Source organism: Embiotoca jacksoni, unplaced genomic scaffold (genome assembly GCF_022577435.1).
Source record: "Embiotoca jacksoni isolate LCO1_2020_lvr unplaced genomic scaffold, fEmbJac1.0.p SCAF_1, whole genome shotgun sequence".
In the NCBI taxonomy this organism is placed as follows: Eukaryota; Metazoa; Chordata; class Actinopteri; family Embiotocidae; genus Embiotoca; species Embiotoca jacksoni.
In genome coordinates, this window is record NW_027185229.1 from 12,386,487 (window position 1) to 12,410,922 (window position 24,436).

The 24,436-nt window shown below is 40.9% G+C and overlaps 1 protein-coding gene across 1 annotated transcript in view; it reads left to right on the forward strand.

The window, feature by feature from the left end:
- The window catches only part of LOC138210570 (integrin alpha-5-like), a 48,835-nt gene that overhangs the window by 7,284 nt on the left and 17,115 nt on the right, over nucleotides 1–24,436 (forward strand). The window contains exons 2-18 of the mRNA XM_069169840.1: nucleotides 5,463–5,587; nucleotides 6,763–6,863; nucleotides 8,347–8,470; nucleotides 8,604–8,665; nucleotides 8,855–8,900; nucleotides 9,055–9,180; nucleotides 10,744–10,788; nucleotides 10,978–11,021; nucleotides 11,200–11,256; nucleotides 15,452–15,504; nucleotides 16,598–16,806; nucleotides 17,965–18,156; nucleotides 18,248–18,293; nucleotides 18,371–18,484; nucleotides 20,580–20,635; nucleotides 21,175–21,332; nucleotides 22,152–22,289. Coding sequence (XP_069025941.1) covers nucleotides 5,463–5,587; nucleotides 6,763–6,863; nucleotides 8,347–8,470; nucleotides 8,604–8,665; nucleotides 8,855–8,900; nucleotides 9,055–9,180; nucleotides 10,744–10,788; nucleotides 10,978–11,021; nucleotides 11,200–11,256; nucleotides 15,452–15,504; nucleotides 16,598–16,806; nucleotides 17,965–18,156; nucleotides 18,248–18,293; nucleotides 18,371–18,484; nucleotides 20,580–20,635; nucleotides 21,175–21,332; nucleotides 22,152–22,289 — 1,696 coding nt within the window. The remainder of the gene's footprint in view (nucleotides 1–5,462; nucleotides 5,588–6,762; nucleotides 6,864–8,346; nucleotides 8,471–8,603; nucleotides 8,666–8,854; nucleotides 8,901–9,054; nucleotides 9,181–10,743; nucleotides 10,789–10,977; nucleotides 11,022–11,199; nucleotides 11,257–15,451; nucleotides 15,505–16,597; nucleotides 16,807–17,964; nucleotides 18,157–18,247; nucleotides 18,294–18,370; nucleotides 18,485–20,579; nucleotides 20,636–21,174; nucleotides 21,333–22,151; nucleotides 22,290–24,436) is intronic.

The window sequence follows — 24,436 nt, forward strand, 5'->3', positions numbered from 1 at the left end:
ACTGGGAGCTGGTTCCACAGGAGAGGAGCCTGAAAACTGAAGGCTCTCCCTCCCATTCTACTTTTGGAAACTCTGGGAACCACAAGCAGACCAGCGTACTGAGAACTAAGAGCTCTGTCAGGATGATATGGTTCTATAAGATCTATGAGATGAGATGGAACCTGGTCATGAAGAACCTGGTCATGAAGAGCTTTGTAAGTCAGCAGGATAATTTTAAATTATATTCTTGATTTAACAGGAAGCCAATGAAGAGAAGCTAAAACAGGAGAAATATGATCTCTCTTGCTAAATCCTGTCAGTACTTGTCAGTGCTGCAGCATTTTGGATCAGCTGCAGAGTTTTTAATGAGTAATTTGGACATCCTAACAACAAGGAATTACAATAATCTAGCCTAGAAGTAACAAATGCATGAATTAGTTTTTCTGCATCACACTGAGGAAGGATTTTTCTGATTTTATTCATATTACATAGATGAAAGAAGGCAGTTCTGGAGACTTGCTTTATCTGGTGGCTAAAGGACAAATCCTCATCAAAGATGACTCTAAGGTTCCTAACAGTGGTGCTGGAGGCCAAGACAACGTCATCTAAATTAGCAACTAGGTGGTGAACACAGTGGACCAACTTCTTAGCTGAAGGAATTTGTCCAAGGGACCAAAGAAAGAGCTATAGTGACATTGGAATTACATTCATTTTGTGAATCCTGATGTTGTTCCGCATCATTTTGTTGTGTGGATAGGCTGCTGTGTGCTAACAAATTCAATATCAGCTTTATAAGGCGATAATATGTCAGTTTTGATTTTTATCTCTTGTTGCACTGCCAAACCATCAATAAATACAGGTTTAAAAGCAAAGCATTTGTGGAGACAACCCAATGAATGTATGTTCTGTATGTTGAAAAATACAATACTCTACTCAGACTACAACATTTTGCTAGAAAAATAGGCTGACCTGAAAGATGATGGGGGTCAGGACCAAAAATGAGCATCTGGGACATTTAATGACTTTTGTATCTAGTGTATTCTTCAGCCATCCCTTAGTTATGCTGACATAGGTCAAGGCTTCTGGGGGACATCCCATGATGCACTGAGCACTTGTCCTCTCGTTCACTTCCAATGCATTTATATGCCACCATCATGCTTCATTAAATTTATGCCTTTAGCTTTACTGTAGTTTTGTGTTTTTTGATGCAGAGTCTCCGACACTGGAGCTGCATGTTTCTGATCTGCAGTTACTGGCCCCACAAACCTGCCCAGTGTTATTATTTGTTGTCTCTTTCTGCCGTTCTTTTCTCACTCTGCTCCCCCCCCCCGACCCCAACCGGTTGTGGCATATGGCCAGCCACATATGTGTCAGGTTCTGTTGGAGGTTTCCTCCTGATCAAAGAGAGTTTTTCCTTCCAACTGTTTCCCGTGTGAATTGTTGAGTTCTTCTGTATAATGTTGTAAAGTTCTGTCGCAAGGATCTTACACTGTTTCGTGCCCTGAGATGACTTGCTGAGCGATTTGACGCTATATAACTGAAACAAAATTTTACTTGAATTATAGTGTATCATAGTCGACAACAACTGATGCCACATCTGGCATTCTGACTCCTCACAAGGTCCCAACAAAAAGACTAGTATGGCTGGAAGCAAGAAAGCAGTACGGGCATGAAGTACTCTTTCACACCCAACATGGCAAAGTGAAATATATATAATAGACACAAAAATGTTTTTTGTTTCCATAAATATTTCTGGCAGTTGGTCCCTACCACCTCCTTCCCAATGACTTCATGCAGGTCAGCAATGTATGGTTGGTTGGGGACCAGTGTCTAGTGTGTCATGTAGCTTGGCCAAGTCACAGGAAGAATTTATGACTTTCTAATCGCCTAATGTGACTATTTTAGCTGCTAAAATTATTATTCAGGTAGAAATAGCAATGGAAACTATGTGGCACCAAAATTTGGACACCTATTATCTTGCATCTGATTGACTCATCACACAAGACGAGACAATAAAATGTTAATGTTGAGCATTCGACACCTGAAAGACTGGTGTAAAGTGAAATTGACCACTACAGGGTCCTGGTCAGAGAACACGCAGATGTCTGTTTGATCCACACTTTACTGTATGAAGTCTGGCAGTACAGAATCGTAACTTAGTGGAAGAGTTTCTCAAATAGATACAGAAAACGAATTACAGAAGCAAAGTATTAGCAAAAGTAAACCTTAACTAAAGCATTAATAAACATAAATTCACAGTAATACAGGCTCGCTAGCCAGGTTAGCCACTTAGCTCAGTTGGGCTATTATTTGGTCACCTAATTACTTAACAAACACTTACTGACAATAAATGCACTCAAGAGCAAAAGTACAGCTGCAGAACTGAACAATTTCGCCACATAAATCCAAAGTAACAGTGCTATGACTTACATCATCAGTGACTCGATCTGACCGTACCGGTGGAGCTGCATAGCAGATATGATCGGTAAAACCGGAAACGGAAACAGTCTGTGACGTCAAAATAACGTTTCAAAATAAAAGCGTCTTAACCTTATTGTCTCTGTCCGTGAAGAATTCACAACAGCCGCCCCCACATTTGAGCAGCAAATGTGTAATAACAATAACATCTACATGCATCATTAGCATTATCCTTGAGCTCAGGGAGCCGGACCTGACGAGCAATTGGTCTGGTTTAGACCTTACCGTTCACAAGGACCTCTGCGGTCCTGATACATCCGTCCTGACTAGGGACTGTCTTACAAACTTTCCCAATGGGCCACTGAGCCCTGGGAAGTGATTGGTCGACGATCAGAACGACTGAGTCCACAGCAATGTTATCAGTGGTCTTCTGCCACTTCTGCCGTGTCTGAAGAGTGGGCAGATAGTTTCGTGTGAACTGAATCCAAAACTGGGGCATAGGCCACTTGAGGCAGCGATGCATCCCGCCGCCCGGTGAGGAGGATGTTATGAGTGATGGGGTTAGGGTCAGCGACATCAGCTGACATATACCCTTGTGGTTTCATGTTTAGGATCCCCTCGACCTCCACTAAGGTTGTGTAGAGGACGTCTTCAGAGACAGACTGGCTCCCAACTACAACTTGAAGGCCGGCCTTTATGGAACGAACCTCTCTCTCCCATACTCCGCCAAAGTGAGGAGCGCTCGGTGGGTTGAACTTAAAGTTGATCTGGTATTCCATCAGCTGTTCCTTCAAATGTGGTTCCACGGTTGTGAAAGTCTCACGGAATTCCCGCTCAGCGCCACGGAAGTTGGTACCGCAGTCTGATAGTATCTCCTTCGGTCTGCCCCGACTCGGGATGAACCAACAAAGAGCAAGGAGGAAGGCGTCTACGTCCAGAGAGTTGAGGAGTTCAATGTGAATGGCGCGGGTCGTGATACACTTAAAGTGGCACCCCAGCGCTTTTCCGTCCTCCTGCCCATCTTGACCAGGTAAGGGCCAAAACAGTTGACACCTGTTGAATAGAAAGGTGGACAGAGAAGCCGGAGGCGCTGTGGTGGCAAGTCTGCCATCTGCAGGACCTTGGGCTGAGCTCTCCAGCGTTGGCAGGATGGACACTTGAGTTGGTGGTGTCTGACAGCTTGTTGTCCTTGCAAGATCCAATACTGCCTTCACAGTTCTGCATACACTTGCTCCCTACCTGGGTCATCCATCTTTGATGAGGAGCTTCGTTGCTGGGTGCTTTGGATCGAGCATAATCGGACGGATCTCTCCTAGGCTTGTGTTCTGCAGCCTTCGCAGCCTCCCTCCTACTCAGACTAAGCGGGTTGAGGAGTCCCATTCTGGGGCGGGGCTGACCAAGCAGTTGTGGTTTGGGACAGGTTTCTTGACTTTGAGAGCAGTGACCTCCTGTGGGAAGCTATGGGCTTGACACTTCCTCCGCAGAAGGATCTCCGCATCCTGGGGGCTAATGGATTGGCGGTGGGCCATCGGTCACCCTTTGAGCACACTGGCTTGCTTGATGAGTGGCCTCTACCAACTCTTTCCATATGCTGAACTGAGAAGCATCAGGGAGATTGTCCTTAGATTCCACTGTTGTGAGGCAGCAAAATGTGATACCCTTTAGTTCAGCTGAGCCCACTGCTGTAGCATGCTCAGGCTTCCTTCGCCAGTGCTCTTATGTTGTCGGCTGGGTTGCTCTAGGTGTCCACATACCTCCAGGCCTGTCAATCAGTGAGCTCCTGTATCTCAGATACACGGGTTGCGACGAACACCTTATATCTACAGGAGTCCGATTGTAGCCACTCTAGTACTGTGGTGGAGTCAGACCAAAGGATTGTCTGTCGGATAGTGACCATCATCTCAGTCTCTATGAGCTTGGCCAGTTGAGCTCCAGCTAATGCAGCGCAGAGCTCCAAACGGGGCACAGTCTGTTGCATCTCGGGGGCACAAAGGAAGTGTGAATGTTGCCTGCTACATGTACTGTGAGGTAGGCCACTGCCCCATATGCTCACTCGGACGCATCGCAGAAGATGTGGAGTTCATACTCTCGGTCTGCATCTTCTACGGAGACTGGTGAGTAACTGGTGGATACTTGGCTGAGGTGTTGCAGCTCATTCTCCCATGTTTCCCAGACCTGTCTGATGGCTGTAGGGAGGTCAGGATCGTCCCAGCCTCTCTGTTTGGACCAGAGCTGCCGGATGAGTACTTTGGCATGTGTGGTTGAAAGGCACGATGAACCCAAAAGGGTCATATTGGCTAGCCAGTACCTGGTATGCTGTCCTTATGGTCAGCGCTGCATGCTCAATGAGACGGTACTGATAGCCAAGAGTGTCAGCAGCACAGTTCCACTTAAGACCCAAGGCCGGCTCTAGCAGATCGGTCCGGTTCTGGCTCAACCATTGCTCCGTAGGAGAGGACCTAGCATCAGTGGGGAGGTGAGCTACCACAGTAGGTTGATTACTGGCCCACTGCCTGAGGTCGAACCCGCCTTCTGCTGGTAAGGTACGCAATTGATTAACTCTGTGCGTGGCTGCAGCTATGTTGGGGAAGCTCTCAAGGCAGTTGTCCACGTAAAAACACTGCTGCACTGATTGCAGAGCATCAGGATAGCTATGTTGGTGACAACGAGCTTGTTGTTGCAAAGCGAAGATGGCACAGCACGGGCTGCTCGTTGTGCCAAATGGCAACACCTGCCATTCTTAGGAGCCATAACAGCATTAATACTGACCTGTAGGAACCGCAGTGTTTTTGATTCTCCAAAAGGAGTCTGTGACCATAATGTTTTTTGTGTTTATTTTGACAAATGCGAGGCATGGAAAAAACTTATAGGGGTCAAGAATCAAACCAATTACTGGTTCCCATTTACCTCTCCTCCCCAATTTAACATTCCTACCCTTTGTCAAAACTCTTTTGAAAATAGTATAAATGCATATGACTACAGTCAAAACAAATAGGTCTTGGTGTAATTTTGGACTTTTGCTGACCCCAGTTCTTTACAATCTTGTTTTCTTTTCTGCTGTCTAGCATCAGTATTTTGATCGGTGCTCCGAAAGCCAACACCAGCCAGCCTGACATCACTGAAGGAGGAGCTGTGTACTTGTGCCCCTGGAGCCAAACTAACTGCAGCATTATCAACTTTGACAAGCAAGGTAGGGTTTCTTGTTAAGCTTAAATTTGACGGTTGGCTTCTTTGTACCCACACAAATATAAAATCTGATCTGAAAAAAAAAAATTGAGCTTAATCCAATCCAAGGGACACCATTTTCCCTACATCATAATTATAACAGTAGTTGTTAAGTCACATTGTTTCTGGATATAAAAATGTCACTTTCCCAAATGGTACTGTTAAACAGTCGAGACAGGGCTATGTAGTTAACTCTTAGCTGTCTCTAACCAGCCATACAAGTGGCGAGAGAAGCTAAAGGTAGCATCCCGAGTTAAGCACCACTATGCTTGACCCTGAGGTCAGAAGTGTGGCCCCCAGCCATTTTACCTCTCCTAATTCAGGGGTCCTCTGTTTTGATTGAAACCAGCCTTTGATGTCTCTCTTGAGTTTTAACAGACTTTCCTCTACCCCACCCCTCACTAAGGTCTCCATTTTGGGGCATGGACTGTGTTTGCAGTGTTTTCACAGAGCTTTGATTTTCTGCTGGACTCTGGCCCAGTGTTGTGAGCGCTCTTTAATTAGAGCAGAGTCATTACAGGAACAAGGACCCCAGAGGATCCGGGTTGCCCCTGGCCCTGCCAGGAAAATAATCACCTCCATCAGAAATGCAGGAAGTGATAAGGACCACCATTTGAGGATCAGACAGTGTAACTTATCACAAATGCTCAATATCAAATTGCGTTTTACGCAAACTGAGAGTTGCAACTGTGCAAACTCTGCGCACATAAATACATAACTACAAATGTTTACAAACACAAACTGTCTCTGAAATGGGATACATTGCAAGAAAAAGCATATAAAACCACAGTTACATTTGCACCCACAGAAATACATCTACACACAGGCTCATACATTTACATTCAGTTGTCTTATTGTTCCCACTGCACGCCTCAGGATTCATGATGTGTTTGAGGACACAGGCCAGACTCCATTAACCAAACAAGCACACTGAGCTGCGGCCAGGAGCGTTTAATGTCACCACTCTGCTACAGCCAGCAGGCACATATATCAATAAATATACCATGGTGCAGCTTAGAGTTACAGCCACGTTTTAAGTAGGATTTTTAATTCTCTGTGACTGCAGACAAAGTTTTTTTTTAAATGACTTTACAAAGATGCTTTTTTTAAAATATATTTATCTCTTCTCTGTTTTTGCAGGTGACCGCTATTTTTATATTAATGAAGTGAACACTCAGGTTGAGTTCAAGTCCCATCAGTGGTTTGGAGCTATTGTGCGTTCCCATGGTAACAGCATTCTGGTAAGAATGGTTATGATGGTCGGCCAGTTTGGGTCATTTGACTACATACCATGACAGCTATTTGTTTAATGCAACTGCTCTTAGCAAATATGTTTCGTGCATGTTATACAGAATCAAACAACATATCCCACTTTTTAGGATTTATTCAGTATGGGGAACTCAAATGTTAGTTAACCCATGTTCCCTACATTTCTAATACTCGCTCTCTCCCTCCTCTGCTGTAAATGCCATGTGATCTAAATGTGACTGTGCAGGAAAGGTTGAAGTTTGTGTTAAACTGTGTTTCTTTAGCATTTTGTCTCGCGCTGAATGCTAACAAGTACCTTGCAACAAGATCTTCCCTTTTCAACACAATAGCTACATCCATGGGATCATTTTCATCACTTGGATGCAAAAAAATGAAATGGTACAGTCGATAAACAGTGTTCTCCGGTTTGTAAGTCATGTAGTATTCCATGCTAGTATTGTTGGCCTTGTTACTACAGGAATATCTGCAGTGTGGATGACGATGTAGTGTTTTTTTGTATATAACTTTTAGTCAGGCATCAGTGGCAGCGAGCGAAGTATGAAAGCTAGTCAACACGACAGTATTCTCAACTCTCAGTTTATTGAAAAATGTTGGAAAAAGGCCAAAAGAAAACAAAGAAGAACATTTCAAGTGTTCCACAGAAATGGTGTTTTTGTATTGTCGGGTAAGACTAGCCTGACTCGGCCCACCTTTTTGCTCACAGCTTCAGTCTACACTGTGATTATAATTTGGAAACCCCCCTTGCATTAAGGTTTACTCAGCCCCTCTGAAGGGTAGACCAATCAGCAACCAGTGAGGGTGGGTAAGTGCGATGATATTGGAAACAGGCGTTTGTTTTGAAATGTAGTTCCAATAATTGCAGTTGTGGTAGAACTGGATGAAGGGGCACAAACATCAGTGGTAACATGAGCAAATGTCCAAAAAAATTAAAGCTTGACACTTCAAAGTTTGAAACAACTATTTATTGACATGGACAATGCTGATTGATTGAAGGCTGTTCCAATAATTTCAAAATTAACCTGAAGTCTACGCCCATTAGATACAACAACTGGAAACAATCCTTAATGGGCCACCCTATTAATTCATAAAGTGAATTTTGGTCTGGTAATACCAGACTAGGGTATAACGTGTTGGTGGTACCAACACAGTTTTAATGTGTATTAGGTATAGTTAGTCAGGCTCCCAGTTCTTGGCTAATGTTATGCTACAACTTTACCATGGAAGTACATAATACTATTACTTCTACTATAATAAGTCCAGGCATGCCAGTGTTAGCTGCTTACTTGTATTTTGGATTTTGGCCAAAAATGACTTGTTGGGAAGATTTGGAAACCTTGACAGAGTTTCTTCTAGTCACAATAATGTTCAAGGAAGGAGTTTAGGGTCAATTAAACGCTTCTCACTCAGAACACATCCGTTTATTTTTGTCACCAAGCCTTCTTTCTTTACTTTCAGGCTTGCGCTCCTAGGTATTACTGGAGGACTGAACACGACACACCCTTTGCCGATGTTACAGGAACCTGCTACCTCTCTGTAGACAGCCTCAAAACGTTTGTGGAGTACGCCCCATGCCGAACAGGTGAGCCAACTACCGGGGGATTGACTGTACAAAACACAGCCACCACATAGTTAGTATGGCTAACATGTCGTTGTTTTTTTATGAAGCAAAATATTTATTGGTGTTTCCTATGTTTTGGTGCTGCTCACGACAGAAAGACATGGACCTGCTGGACAGGGCTATTGTCAGGGAGGATTTAGTGCTGACTTCACCAAGGTAAGAGAAATATTTGTTGGTTTTAACATAATCAAATAATCACCATTTCTCTGTTAACTGATGTTAGCAGTGGAGATTACACTGTGTACATCAGACTTGCAGAGTTTGTTTGAAACTCATGATGAAAATGGTGACACACAGATTCCTCAGCTCTGGCTACTGTTGTGTGTGTGTGTGTGTGTGTTACAGGATGGAAGGGTTGTGCTTGGAGGACCAGGCAGCTTTTACTGGCAAGGTGAGCTCACAGGAATGTGAAGCATCATGGATTTTTGGGTGATACCTTCCAGTGTATTTTCTTCGACAGACTAAAAAAAAAAAAATCCATCATTGGGAGCCAGAGTTTTCAAGTCACATGTATTTTAACCTTTTGTTACCCATCCATCCTGTAGGTCAGCTGTTCTCAGCCACTACAGACGAGATTGTCAAGGCCTACTATCCTTCCTACTTTCTGCTGTCAGTCGCCAAGCAGATTCAGACCCGACAGGTGCAGGGGAGCTATGATGACAGTTACCTGGGTGAGGATATTTATTTGAGTACAAAAATTAGATGCATTATTAATATTATTATTATTATGGAAATACACTGCTACTACCTCTAACACTGGTACTAATACTGGGGAGTTTTCCAAGGACTAAATACCTTTAAGGGGCACCATCTGAATTTGTTTTAATTTTTTTTTTTTTTTATCAAAATCCAACCTACAGATTTATCTTCAGTTCTCTAAGCTCATGTAGATATTGGATAACTAGCTCTATTGCAGGTCTGAGTAGCTCTATACAATTGTCAACTTTGTACACAAAACTAAAAAAATATCATTGCAATAAATATGATGTTTATATTTAGTCTCTGAACCTTTCCTCTGGTTCTATTATCAGGCCAAAATATCAGCACGCACATGACTCATGACATGACTCAACATGTCATTATCTAATGGGAAGATTGCCACTGAATATATGGAGCACAATTATGCTCCCAAAGAGAAATATTTAAGATTATTGGGCCTCATTCACTAACAAATCAGTCACACAAATCTATGCTCAAACTGTACGTACAAAAATTTGATGCAGAAATCTGGGATTCATCAATATTTTCTTTCCTAAATTTGTTCTTAGTCTGCAAACTCATGCAGATTAGAATGATTCTGATTCGTGCGCATTCACGTTGTGCAAAATTAAATATTTGAACGCACATATTAATGAATGAGGCCCATTGTTTCTAGATTACCTTTCTTTTTGTGTTACCCAAACTTTTTGACATTCGTAGCCCTATTTTAAGTTACAAAACAATCTTTCATATTGTAGAAACTGATCAACTTTTTAGCCTTTTGCTTTTTTGTATGTATTGGTGTGTTGTGGAGAGTTTGGACTTGATTCTGACAATCTCTCCACCATTAACAAAAACCTAAACTTCAAATGCAGTTTACAGCCAACAGCTGCACCAACAAAATGTGGTATTATTACTGAGTATTGTTACTGTCCAACTTTCCGGTGTTTGGACATGTCACCTGTCCCGATATCGTACTTTCATATTCTCTCCCCATATTGACACATCCAGCCACAGTGCCCTGTCTACTATATTTGTCTAAAAGGTGCATCCAAGGTGTCTTAAAGAGGAAATCCTTTCATCCTACTTGTCAAAGTCTGTTTACATGTGCTATATGTGAGTGAGGAGTAAAAAAGAAGCGTTAACCAGATTTCTGCCGCTCCTCATCTCTTTGTGAGGCTGAGACTTGAGCCAACATTGGCTACTTTCAGCGTAACACACCAACATTTTCGATCAAACTGTGAGCACGCAAGTTGAATTGTGGGTACTGTAGGCAATAGATTTTGACAATGAATAAGAACGCATGCCATACAATTTATTTTTATCTTTTTGTAATTTCACTGATAAGACACAAGTGCACATAGGTGCAGTACTCTTTTAAGGCTTGTAAGCTTTTTTTGTTTTTACTATTAAGCACCTACACAACAACAAAAATATCCTAGTGCTACATGTTATTACTTTTAATCATTGTCATAACACAACCCAAGCTCAAACAGATTCAGATAACTTGTCTTTACCTTCCATCTCTCCTGCAGGTTACTCTGTGGCTGGTGGCGAGTTCAGTGGGGATGATGAGGAAGGTGAGGGTCATATTTACAGTACAGAGAGCCAGAATGCATGGCTGAGTACAGGGTTTGCTGCTTAGTCTCGACATTCATGTTTATGTTGTAGCGGAAAGGGATTATTAAGTCTTTCAGGAAGCCAGACCATATAGAAACCCAAAGAAAATCTGACAATTATGTTTATGCCTCCTGCTTTTCTTTTTACAGATTTCATCACAGGAGTTCCAAAAGGCATCATGCTGTATGGTTTAGTAAGGAGTTCCCACATTTATTTTTACGGTGCAAAAAGTCCACAAAGCATACAAATAAAATACAAATATTTCTGTAAACACAGTAGTCAGACCAGCAATGTTAATTAATAAACTTTAGTTGAATAATCCAATATCATGATGCATTATGGGTTAATTTTTTTTGTCTGTTTCAATGTAGGTGTCCATATTAAATGGAAGGGATCTGAAGTCTTTGCTGAACTTGACAGGGGAGCAGGTATGTGCACATATGTGGCTGGAGATTTTCTGCCTGGTCCCTATTTTCATATGTGGGTACACATTTAAAGTGGCATGTGCAAAAGAGGGTTGAAGATGAAGGAATTTGCCCTGTGGAGAAGAGGCCTATAGGAGGGTCAGAGGTCCAGCTTACCGTACGTACAGCTCATGGTTTGTAAGAGCTGTAAATCAACCCCAGAACCAGCAGATACCAAGACGTTATCACTGTATTGATTCAGCATGTGTTTTTTGAGAAATGGGAAATACTGAAGAGAGGCGTTTTCAGTCAGACACCATTTTGGTTTTTAGTCATGTTTCTTAAAAAATAACCTACAAATTCACATTTTTTTCAACCTAAAAGTCACTAACTCAGTTTAGCAGCCTGCCTTTTTCATTGGAAATTGTCTCATGAACAAATACAATATCTGATCACTGGTGTGCACTTTAAGGTGTGAAACGTCTCCTACTGATAAATTATAAATAAAGCACTGAACAACAGATTAACTACTTGCTATAGCAGTTATTAAAGGATCTTAGTTGCTGCCTTTAATACGGTTGTGTTTAACTGGTTCACGGACATAAAAAGGAGTCCATTAAGAACTCCCCCCTCTTGTGGTATTCATGATTCATGAGAATTGTTTTGAAAGCTCCGAGGTCACGAGTTGTGACACGTTTGCTGATGTTTTAAGAAATGGCAGAGGTCATGAAAGTTCATTTTTCGTTGGATGATAATATGATAATATTGTAATTTCAGTGGTTTTAAGTTTTCTTCGGAATTTAATAATACATATGAGGAAAACGATGATGTTCCCTACAGCCCCATCTTTTTATTTTGTCATTGTGCCTTTCCATTTCCTGGATTACATTACCTGCTTGTTAGCTTGCTATATTTTTTTAACCTCTGTTGCCTCTAGAATTCAACCACAAGGAGTCTTTTGGTGTCCATATCGCCGTTGTTTAGCAGCAGTGTTCTCACGAGTTGAACATGAATGCCAAGCATACCATGCACACGACTCCCCATGTTGTAACCACGAGCTCATAAGTTCCATTTAAAGGCAGCAATAGCACCAACGTTTGCATTGCACATTGACAGGCTGTACTTGTTTCTCCTGTTCATGTTGGCCACAAAGTGATCTCTCTCTAAAGGGATTTCATATAAGTAAACCACAGCTCTCCTTTTGTGCGAAAATATATTCTAAAGATATGCTAAAACAAATCCCATAAGGTGAGATCATTTGGAAGTAAATAACACTATTTACTGAAGTAATGGCAGTTTGAGTAATTCAGTTGGGTGATTATACTGAATGAAGATGGTAAAGATCTGACCATCTCGTTTTGTCAGCTCAAAAATGGAGACAGAAAGATCATTGGACAAATATATTGATAACTAAACTAAGATGGATTTTGGCAGCGTATGAAAGTGGAAGAAAATAGAGCAGAAGGAATAGCACAAATTCACCCATGGAGAAATAAAGATTGAACGTGAGGGAACAGATCTTCTTTATTGAACTTGAGGTTTCAAAACCCTGCTCTTGTTTGAATAATTTTTGAAGAGGGTTACAGCATCCTCACTGGTCCACACTGATCTATCTATTTAGATGAGACAAATTTCTGATGATTGATTAACTTCTGCACTTTGTCGCATTTTGTTGTGATTACAACATCAACTTCTCCAGCTCAGCCAAGCATATAATCTGTCTTGTGATGTTAAAAAAAATTTTCAACTTAACTTTAGCTTTTATAAAAAATATTCATAAAAAGAGGTGGATGGAAAAACATTCAGACTGAAACTCCACATTGAACTTTGAAATATATCTTTACACAACATGAGGGCTGTGGATTTTTTCCTCCGTCACTTACACTGATGCCATGTCAGGAAGGGATAACACAGCCAATACAGAGAAAGAGAAAAACTACTAAGGCCAAAAAAACTCTCAGTTTTGAGACAAACCTGAGTGATGTTTATTTAAAAAGTATATTTTTGTTTGTAATACCAGCTACATCATCCTTACTTTACATGTGACCATTCACAAATTGGAAAGCATCCATCTGAGTGTGTGTGGTTGTGTGTGTGTGTGTGTGGTTGTGTGTGCGTGTAAGTGTGTGTGTGTTTTCAGTGTGGGAGGTCATCAGGAACTGCTCAGAAGCCTCAGAGTCAGGGTGGAGGGTGCTGAGTAAACTGTGGAGTTATAGTGAGAGTGATGTGAGGTAAACTCCTGACCAACTGGCACCCTGCTCTATGTGGCTGAATGCTGGTCTCTCGGTGGGTGCTTGGACTTGTGCTGTCAAAGTCAGCTGCAAAAATACACAAGGGCCTTCTTGCGAGAGGCCCCGTTGGTTTGGTGACTGAAACCGCAAAGTTTGTCATTTGTTATGCCATTTTAAAAAGTGTAGTCTTGGAAAGATCAAGGCACTGATACCCACAATATTTGCTCTGTGCGACCATGTTTCAGTACATTAACAACGCATATAGTGTCCATACTTAATTCTGGTGTTTGGTGACATACATAATATTCCCTCTCCATTACTGTTTCTGTTTCAGACATTCGTGGGCAAAGTAGCGCATTAATGAGCTGGACTGCTGCTGTTCTAGGAGATTTGAGATTTTTTTGTATGTAAATATTGTTGGACACTGGTTCTTCTTGTATTATAAACGATTACGCAAATATTTTTTCCTAATAGTGTTTTATTCGAGTATAGGGTTTACAAGTTTAACTATTTGACTGCTTTACAGCTTCCTTTCATAATGTTACAAATATTTCTGTTGGCTTAGTTAGAGTGTAATTAGGTAAATGTTAAGATACATTAATTGTTTCTTTTCCCAACACTGTCATAATTTCACTTTTTTAAGAGGATTTGCCAAAAAAACATGTTAGCACACAATTACTTAGTTCTACATTCAGCAGACGCAACATTATTTGAAGTTGTGCTTCTAGTCGACCATATTGATGAATTAAGATAAAATATTAACCATATTTTAATTTACTTTTGGTGTCCACCAACATATGTAAATATATTTAGCTGCCAATATAAACATTAGCAGTTTGATTTACTTTACCTGCTAGCTTTTAGTCATTAACGTTGAGTGATTTAGATGTTGCACTAAGTTCATCAGCCTGAGTTGCTTTGTCTGTCTGCTGTTTGGTTCTGGGCAGGTAGTATAAAAGGATTCCATCAGTATTGGCCAGTTTGGGGGTGTGTCTGTTTGATTGACAGGCCTGCAGTGCAGTCAGGTTTCTGTTGTAGGTAGCTGGGCGTAGTGTCCTATTTTAGCAATGGCCAAAATACCCAACTTGAGGCTTCAGAACGGCAGTTCACAAACCAACGGGTGACATTTGGGTTCAATTGCAACAAGGAGTCTTTTGGTGTTCATGTTGCCATGCCTAGCTGCAGTGTTCCCACGACTTATCCACTTGAACCAACCATACCGTGCACAAGACTTTCCATGTTGTAACCATGAGCTCACCAACTCCATTTGAAAGCAACATTAGCTGCTACTAGCAAATCACATCCAATATACAAGAATCAAAGGTATCGATTAGTGGTGGATGATGACTGTGAAAATTAATCAACGGATAATCTTTCCTAGAGTTGCTAATCTCACGTCACCTCAAATGGACATTCCTGGTAGTTCAGCTCTGCAAGAGATTGTGATCATGCTGCCAGGGTGTTATGTTAGATTTGACCTCTGTCCTGAGCTTCAGTTTAATTGATATGAGCTTTTTTGCATGTCCGATACCAGAAGTCAATCCCAATACTCAGTCTTGTTTTTTTTGCAAAGGTCTTCAGACATTTTTGTATAGCTACACTACAAATCATTTGGAAATGAGAAAGACCCAAGGATGTAACGTGACCCTAATTTATCATATGTGGTATGAATTCAAACCTGAAAAACTCAAGTCCCATGAGCAATTATTGGAATGAGTTTTTAAAGAGTTTGAGTCCTCCGATCCCCAGACCGCCTACCTTACCTCGAGTTTACAGAAGCTCTTGCACCGAGCTCCATGAAAAGGGAGAAGAGGGAGACCCCAGGGGATTGTGGGATTGAGAGATTGAAGAGGAAAGCTCGTGGGGGTGGTGGTTGAGGGGACAAAAGATAAAAAGAACATAGAGGATGAAAATTAAAGAAAAGGAAGGGATCTAGGCACCGTGGTGTGATTACAGGCTAACTGGGTCTTGTTTGTAATGCGTTCCAGATGGGGTCCTACTTTGGCTACACTGTGGCAGCCACCGACATCAACAACGACGGGTAAGTGAAGACAGAAATGGGTGAAATGAGAGCAGAAGGAGAAAAATGCAAGCCAAAACAAGAAACTAAAAGTGTTCATTGAAACAAAGGTTAATAGTTTAACTGTTATAGTTCAGTCACCCTCATATCTCATGCGTCATGAAAATTTCCCTCCTTCTGCACTCTTATTCTATGTGTAGCTCCTTCCTGTTTATAATTCTCTTTTGGACATTTTCACTTCCTCAACCCTGGCAGTCACAACCTGCAGCTTTTTGCTTTTAAAATGTCACCGTGTGAGATTCAGTGTCATCTGGGTAAAAGTTGATGAGATAACACACGTAGATGCAATGTGTAATAAGGGGATTTATCCAAACTGAATGCTGCTTAACGTCATAGTGAAACAGCAGTTAGAGCGTCTTTAGTCTTAATCTTAGTAATGTGATGAAATCACGTCCAACAATGAAACAGAATACACTTGTTAGTGAGAATACACTTGTTAGTGATTTAAATCAAACCCTTGAGATTTGATGGGATTGTGAAAAAAGTAGCTGTGACTTAACCAGCAAAGTGCAACATCGTGATATGGAGTGATCAAATGACAAATTAATAAATTAAGCCTCAGTTTTCTTTTTAAATCTTATGGTTTTGGTTTGTTGAAATCCAAACACACCCCTGCTAATTATACACACTAATATTGAAGTGTCCTTTTATGTGATGTTCACTGTAGTCCAAATCCTATTTTACTGGATAAGTTTAACTTGAGTCATTAAAAGTATATATATATATATATATATATATATATATATATATATATATATATATATATATATATATTTTTTTTTTTTTTTTTTTTTTTTTTACAAAGAATAAAATAAAAGATTGATTTGCTTACTTTCAGGACAACAGAATATAATTTGCAAAATGTAGTTTTTGTTTCACTGTGTTTTCAAAGGGAAATGCTAAAAACCAAATGTTAAGGTGTTTTAATTTCGAACAAATGCTAAATAGGACTCTTTTGTCCTTATTATCTGTGTTGCTATCCCTGTCATTCCTCTTCACACCTTGTCTTCTCCCTCCTTGTTTGTTTGTCCTCTGCTTTTCCTGCTGTCCACAGCCTGGATGACCTGGTGGTGGGAGCTCCAATGTTCATGCGTCGAGGATCTAACGGGCGTCTGGAGGAGCTGGGTAAGGTCTATGTGTACCTACAAAGGGGCCCTCTGCTGCTGGAACCAAGCCAATCGAACCTGCTCGGTCCAAAGGCCTTCAGCCGGTTTGGCACCTCTCTGGCTCCGTTGGGTGATCTCAACCAGGACGGATTCAATGGTAAATGGTGCTCTGTTCAGTGTGTGTTGAATACAAACCAGATATAAAGATGGATGACGAGACGCAAAGTGAAGACAACATATTTTGATTGCCCTTGGTGGCTAGTTGCAGTATATGTCACAAACCCCACCGTCAGGTGTGCCAGGCACAACTGAAAATTTTCCAGCCTGTTGCACATTAATGGAACACAGCATCGTAATGTGCATGGAGGAGGAGAAGGCATACCTTTTGTGACTAAGCATTCCAAGTTATGTTGCTTAGTTAACATTGGGCTCTGTTTTTTTGTGACCACTTGTATGTGCACGTTTGCGATTTCACCATGGACTTGACATTTCAGCAGAGAGTGCAGATCAAACCTTTGTGCCAAACTAAACAAATTGGCTTGAAATGCTTCAGAAAGCCTACGGCAATGAAGCAATGAGCCCGCAGAATGTTGGTTCAGGAGCAAAACCAGTTTTTTTTTTTTTTTTTTTTACGTTTGCGGGGTTGGGAAAGGTGAGCTTGTACCCCAGGGTCGGACTGTCAACACCATGTTCCACTGTGATGTTCTGAGGTATCTGAGGGAAAACATTTGGTGCATTTGGTGCAAACCTGAACTATGGTGCGATGGCAATTGTGTTGGCTATGGTAGAAGAGCAAAATGTCATTACTGTGCTGTGCTCCTTAGCGCGCAACAGGAAGTCTTGGAACTTTATTATTACTTCATATTTGAGTACACCTCAAATACATGTTTCCCATATATGGTTTTTAATGAGTTTTTTTATACTATAAAAAGGAAAAGGGTAAAACATGGCTAATCATATATGCAGGGAAACACAAATCACAGTCAAACTACCTCTGTTGCTATTCCAAATGGGAAAGATAACTCGGCACTGTCAGCTGACCAACTGCCAGGATCTGAATTACATTCAACCATGATTCAGCCAAAGGCTAACGGAGTAAATCACCATAAAACACAGTAAATCTAACAAATCAGTACCTTCTGGCTCATGACAAACCAGAGTCCTACCCTAGTCCATCACAATTATTGTTTGTAATTTTGCTGATCAAGGTATTTAACCATATCGTGTTACACCCACTGTAAGCTGCTCTACAGACATTATTGTATACATACATGGGAGATTTTTCATGTAGTAAATTGTTGCTGTTTACAATCAGACATGGCTATCGGCTGCCCTTACGGAGGAGACGACCAGCAGGGTTTGGTTTTCATCTATAATGGTCATGTTGGAGGACTGAAGGACACACCCTCTCAGGCTCTGTCTGGCCAATGGGCTTCCAGTTTTTTCCCAGCCAGTTTTGGCTTTGCTGTGCGAGGCGGCCGAGATCTCGATCAAAACGGATATCCAGGTATGGCAGAAAATAGCCCACCACCAGGAGTCTGCTAACACTTTAGCTTCTACTTTGATATCTTCTTTTAACTCACTTTCCATTCTTGCAGATCTGATTGTTGGTGCTTTTGGTGTAGATAAAGCTGTGCTATACAGGTATGTTCAAACATATAGCAGTTTAATGGCAAACATATAGACCATTCTTCTTATTCATTTTCTGTGTCTTCAATTAGAGCTCGACCAATAGTGAGTGTCAGCGCATCTCTCACAGTGCAGCCGACCATGTTCAACCAGGAAGAGAAGACTTGTTTGCTGATCACAGGGAATGAAACCATTTCTGTGTCTTGGTATGGACTCAAACTATTTTCCTTTAAAAAGTTCAGCTCCACATGTGTATTAACAGGAATCTTAGACACTGTTTAATCCAAAGTGCAGCAGTGGCCACTGTAGAGAAAATTACTTTCGTAATTGAAGGAAAAGAATCTAAGAGTAGAGCTCTCAGACAATAACAGAACATGGAAAGTCTTGCGCATGTTATGTAACAGATCTTAGTACTTTACCTTATGAAAATGTCAAAAGACTTCATGTTTGCCAGTTTCCTGTCTGAGCTGTTCCGAACGCGGTATTCTTAGATCCAGTGGAAAAAAAGGAAAATTTGCCCAGTTTCAAATCTCAATGAAGCTTTTTCCACAAGTTCAGTTTAACATTCACATTAAATGTGGAACATTTTTAGACTTCTGTGAGGTATTTGGTAAACTGGGTGGTGTCTTAGTGTCTGCCTGGTAGGCTGACATAAGTAAGTCTTGTTTTCGTGCTTATTGGTGTTTTTGCTGCCTTGGAGACAAAAAGGAAACAGAGGGAGGGAGCAGAAGAAAAGGAGGGGTGAGAAAGGTGGAGCTGCTACATGGAAGGATGAAAAGGTTGGAAAAGGGTTGTAACTTTCTTGAAATTAATAAGATTTCAGGAAAACTTAAATGTGTGCGTTTACTGAAGCTCTGTAATCCTGAAGCTTTCAGCCCCAGTCGATGTGGTGATGCCTATGGTTACTGTGGTGACAGCATATGTGGTTTAATACTATAGCCAACATTTATTGTGCAGCGGATATCTTTTTACAGTGCAGCCGAACACACTCATCGGGCTCTATTTTCGTACTCAGCGCAGTGCTGGCTCAGAGCAGATCCAGGCGCATTGGCATTTTCGTGCACCGCAAGGGGCTTTTTTTCCATGCTTGCACCAACTTGCAATTTTCATGGATCAAGGTGAACCCAGCAGCCGCTTCTTCAGCCATTAAAAACTAACAATACAGTGGCCCACAGCGGTTTAATGGCAATGAGAGAAGCTGATTTGATTGGCCATTATTGAACTTGGCTGTGATACACCTTCTAGTTATTTATTTATCCTACTTCAACACTTGGCCACACTGCACCAACGTTTTATCTGCATTTGTGTTCACCAAAATACCAAATAAATTACCTGGATGAAAATAGGGCCCACAATCCATCATCTATACCTGCTGTATCCTGAACAGGCTCATGGGGGAGCTGGAGCCTATCACAGCTCACTTTGGGGCAAAGGCAGGGTACACCCTGGACAGGTCGCCAGTCTATCACAGGACCAACACTTATAGACAGATAGAAACAAAGACTGTTCACACACGCATTCACACCTAAGGGCAATTTGTAGCATCCCCAATTAACCTGACATGTCTTTGGATGGTGGGAGGAAGCCAGAGTACCCAGAGAGACCCACACAGGCAGAGCACGCAAACTCCACACTGAGGTTTGAACCCAGAACCTTCTTTCTGGGAGGCAACAATGCTAACGGTGGCATTAGAATATTCTGTTTGTATTACCAGTTACTGACACAGTGGAAATAAATTATTGCTGGATCCCTGTGGTCGCCAGGGTCACTCAAATTGATAAAACCTTCCCTTTTCTGCTGCTTATGTGAGTTCAGGTAGTGTTAATTAGATGTAGCCTACCACTAATAATTACTGTTATATCCTGCTCAGAAGTACTGAAGAAAAGCGAGATGATAATAATTCTAGTTAATATCATGCCAGCTGGTTTTTCATCGCACTCTCTACATTGTTTAGTGTGATCTTGAAAAATGTGGTCCTAAAAGTGTCTTTAAAATGCATACATTTGATTTGCTGACCCCATCATAAACACTTGATTGAACAAACAAAAGAGATCTTTGTCTTCTCTAGCTGATCTTTATCTGGATGCAATGCAGGACTGGCAGTGCTCTGACACTAACAATAACAATAAATAGTACTAAAAATAGGGTTGGATATGTTAAAAATATTAAGGATTATTATTACATGTACAAAAGGAGACACAGAAGGGCCTCAAATCAGTGTAAACACACCTCTGTCAGCTCAGAATGAATGTATGTCAAGTTTTTTTAAAATATTTTTTTGTTTCTGTGTTAAACCTCCAGTGTCAGCATCAGTTTCTGCCTGCTGGCTAATGGGAAGCACCTCCCCTCTCATCTAGGTGAGTCACACACAGACACACACACACAGATGGTCCCCATTACCTTGCTTTCTTTGTGGAGCCACAAATATGTTGGACCTCACCGTGGTCAATTTGGCAGTTAAGATCAAGATAAAAGAACACTCGTGTAAATACAGGGTAACTTGGTGGGTTCGGCAGTTTGGAAAAGTGTGTGTATGTTTATTTTAAGTCAGTGAATGTGTATTGTCTGTGCTCTCTGCATAGTTGTTGTCAAGCGGCCCGCAGCAATGCCCACTTATGTGTCTGTACAGAAAGCAAAATAGCACATAAAGGCTATTTACCATAATACAATGTACCACTGTATACGTGTGTATTTGCATGTGGTGAGACAAGCATATCATATGTTTTTGCAAATATGCGTTCATGTGGCAATGCATGCACTTACAAACATTTTTGTGTGTAATACAGAAATACAGATATACAGATGATGTGCATATTCACTTTTTTTTTTTTTTACTGCTTTGTGTTTGTGTGTGTGCGCGCGTGTGCGTGTTTCTTTATACGTGTGTGTTTCCAAGGCTTCGTGGTGGAGGTGCAGTTGGACAGTGTGAAACTAAACCAGAAGGAGTCGATCAGGAGGACTCTGTTCCTGGAAAGCCAGCAGTCCAACCTGGTGAAGACCTTGAACCTCGCTAACGGAGAACGCTTGTGCCACGACAGCAAGATCTACCTTCGGGTCAGTTACACTGGCTGTATTTGCGCATCAAAAAACACAAACTGTTATGAATAACAAAATGCTTTTAAGGCATATTTCTACCGACGAAGAAACAAGCCCGATACTCGTACTTCATGCTGTCATCTGAAGATGAAAACAAAGACACATCATTCACAAACATTAGAGTACTGTGCATAAACTGTTCTTCAGGCCAATCATCTCAAAACGATTCCTTTCATATCGTTAACAATATTTCCGGTTCTTAATCCCGGCGCTGTGGAACCAAAGCCCTGCTGTTTTTTATTGTTTCCATCCAATCAGAAGCTGATTTGCACCTGCAGTACCAGGTGAATGCAGTTAACTCATTGGTAGGACAAAGGTTAATGTCATTTCCTAACAGACAGGTTTTGAAGTTGCTGTTTGAAGTGCTATTTGAGGTAAAACTATTCCAGTACAAATCTTCTCATTCCTTGGTGGTGACCTGATCAAAGATTATCCCTGACAACGGCACTTATGTCATGTGTAGGTGTTCCCTGTAAGGTATAATGATCAGAGCACTTTGGTCTTTGACAGGATAAGAGGGTAGAGCAGAAACTCCTGTGTCAGTCAACACTTTAGTCTGTACTGTTCCTTTCTTGTCCTCTTTCTTTAATGGGTCCACAACATTGCTCAAGTAGAATGCATGTGACATCAGAGAGGAACCTAAAAGGCACTACTTGTAGTACTTGTATTGTTGCTTTTACATCTGCAATTGATTTCATAAATTTGTTTTCTTGGTACTGGGTTTCAGTTTCTTCAGTGAGTAACTTGCTCATGCAGTTGCTTCTTCCTTTGTTGCAGCCTGAGGAAGAGTTCCGGGATAAACTCTCTCCCATTTACATCAGCCTTAACTTCAGTCTGGATCCTCAGGCCCCGCTGGACCAACATGGCCTCAGTCCAATCCTGAATTATCAGACACAACAGCTGATAGAGCAGAAGGTATGTACATACCTAATGATAGGAGATCACCATAAATAAAACCGTATAGCATAGATGAGTTGTTCCTTCACCTTTTTAAACCAGGGTTGCCTTTTTTTTTTTTTTAAGAATATGTTTTGTGGAAACCCCCTCCCACTGGAAGTTACTCACAAAGATGGTTATTTACAGTTTCAGTATTTTCATTATTTTTATATTTAATTTACATGAAGAGCTCAGCCTGTAGTGTAACTGTCAGAAGTATCCTGTCATTTAATTCTTTACATATTAAGTGTATTCCGCTTTTAATATTGGTGATACACACTGCAATAATACACAGTATGATAAATTGTGGTACTCCTATCTCTCTGTGACAAAGACTGTCATTATTCTCTCTAACAAGTTCTATATTTAACTTTTGTATACCTCAAACATTTGCAAGCCACACAGCTTGTTGTGTTCCCATGACAACCAGCTAGTCTGTAATATTATGTCCTTAATCATACCTGGTAAAACTGATTTGTTAACAAGGTCTTTAGCACAGTGAGTTTGATAATATTCCAGTTTGTCACAAAACCTTTTGTTTTGTTTACTTCATGGGTTTTCCATTTAGTCTAATGTAAATTTAAATTAGTTTTGAGAAAATATGCAAAAAAAGATGCTAGTTTAAGTTGTTTTTTATTCGCTATATTGTTATGTGAATATTAAAGTTGGTCGCTGAGGTAAACAGGTGGTGGTGCTAATTCTTTAGTCAGGGCCCACTATACCAATACAGAAGAAGACCAAACTGTTTGTTTAGTGTATTATTTTGAAGAATGTTTTCTCGTTGCTCTGCACAAATCCTTTCATCTCCTGCAAGTTTTCATCTCTCCAGTAGAAGCTTTACCTCATATGCTTCATGTATGTCATAATTTATTCATTACGTCTGTTTCCTTTGAAGTTTGCTTGTACCATTTGTTTCCAGCCAAGGCAATCATAAAACCTTTTTGCAATATTTTCTCGTTTTTAGGAAGTTTCAGTGTTTCAAGAAATTGCACCTAATTTTAGCTCTGCTTTGTTTTTGTTCTCTATGAAAGTTGAAATCTTTGAGAATATGAAGTGTATCTCTGTGTAGAGTTGTAACGTATATATTTTATATTACATTACCACACTAAGCATCCAGACCACACCACTTCTATGGCCACATGCCTTGCATCTAAGAAACCAAACAGATGGTTACCACAACACTTACCAGATGAGATGAGAGCAAAGCAGATAGATTCAGAATATTTCACGGAACGACCTAAAATCATGTAGAAACGCCTTTTACATACACAGTAATTCACTGTCCATACCATAGCACCTCTCCCTCTGTTACTTTTCATACAATAAATCTATTCGTATGGCAAAGACAGGGGTCACAATTTAGAAACGCATCAAGTGTAAGGCCCTTCTACAGTCCTAAACCCCAGACTGTTAAAGGCTAACGGTCGGCCCTGATAGAGCTGCTTTTTGCACTCTAGTCTCTTTTAGTATTTTTTGTGTGTGTGTGTGTGTTTCATATACAAAGACTCTGAAAGGTTTATGGAGAACTGGCAAGTCATGGCTCTGCAAAAACACAGAGGAAGGACTGACAGCTTCATTTGGGTGGAGTGGTGCTTGGCTCTCGGACATCTGGTTGTGATTTGTTTATGTATGTTGCCAGTGGTCTCCTCCACCAGGCAAGAGCCAGAGTCTGAGAACATGCACATGTTTATATGAATGATATAAGGTGAAGTGAGTGTGTGTGATGTGGGTGTGTGAGCGTGTATATCATGTGCTTGTAATTGGCCTTTTTTTTTTTTAACAGATTGCACCAAATTTTTTAGCCCAGAATCTTCAAATGCAACAGTGCAAATTTCAACTGTTGTTGTTGAATCAACAGGCTTTTCATCCGTTGATAACCTCCTCACGCAACACGGTTTGATGTGGTCTGAAACCCAACATAATGTCTGTAATATTTTCATGTAAACCTTAAAAAAAAATAAAAAAAATCAAGACATAGAAAGATTTAAAAGCAGAAGTTATGGCATGCAAATTGAAGCAGCAATATTTTGGATTTTCACTATATTTAGGATAATGGACAATGAGCCCAAACACAACTCAAAACTTTGAAGAACTACTTGAAGGCCAAATAAACACAGGGAACACAG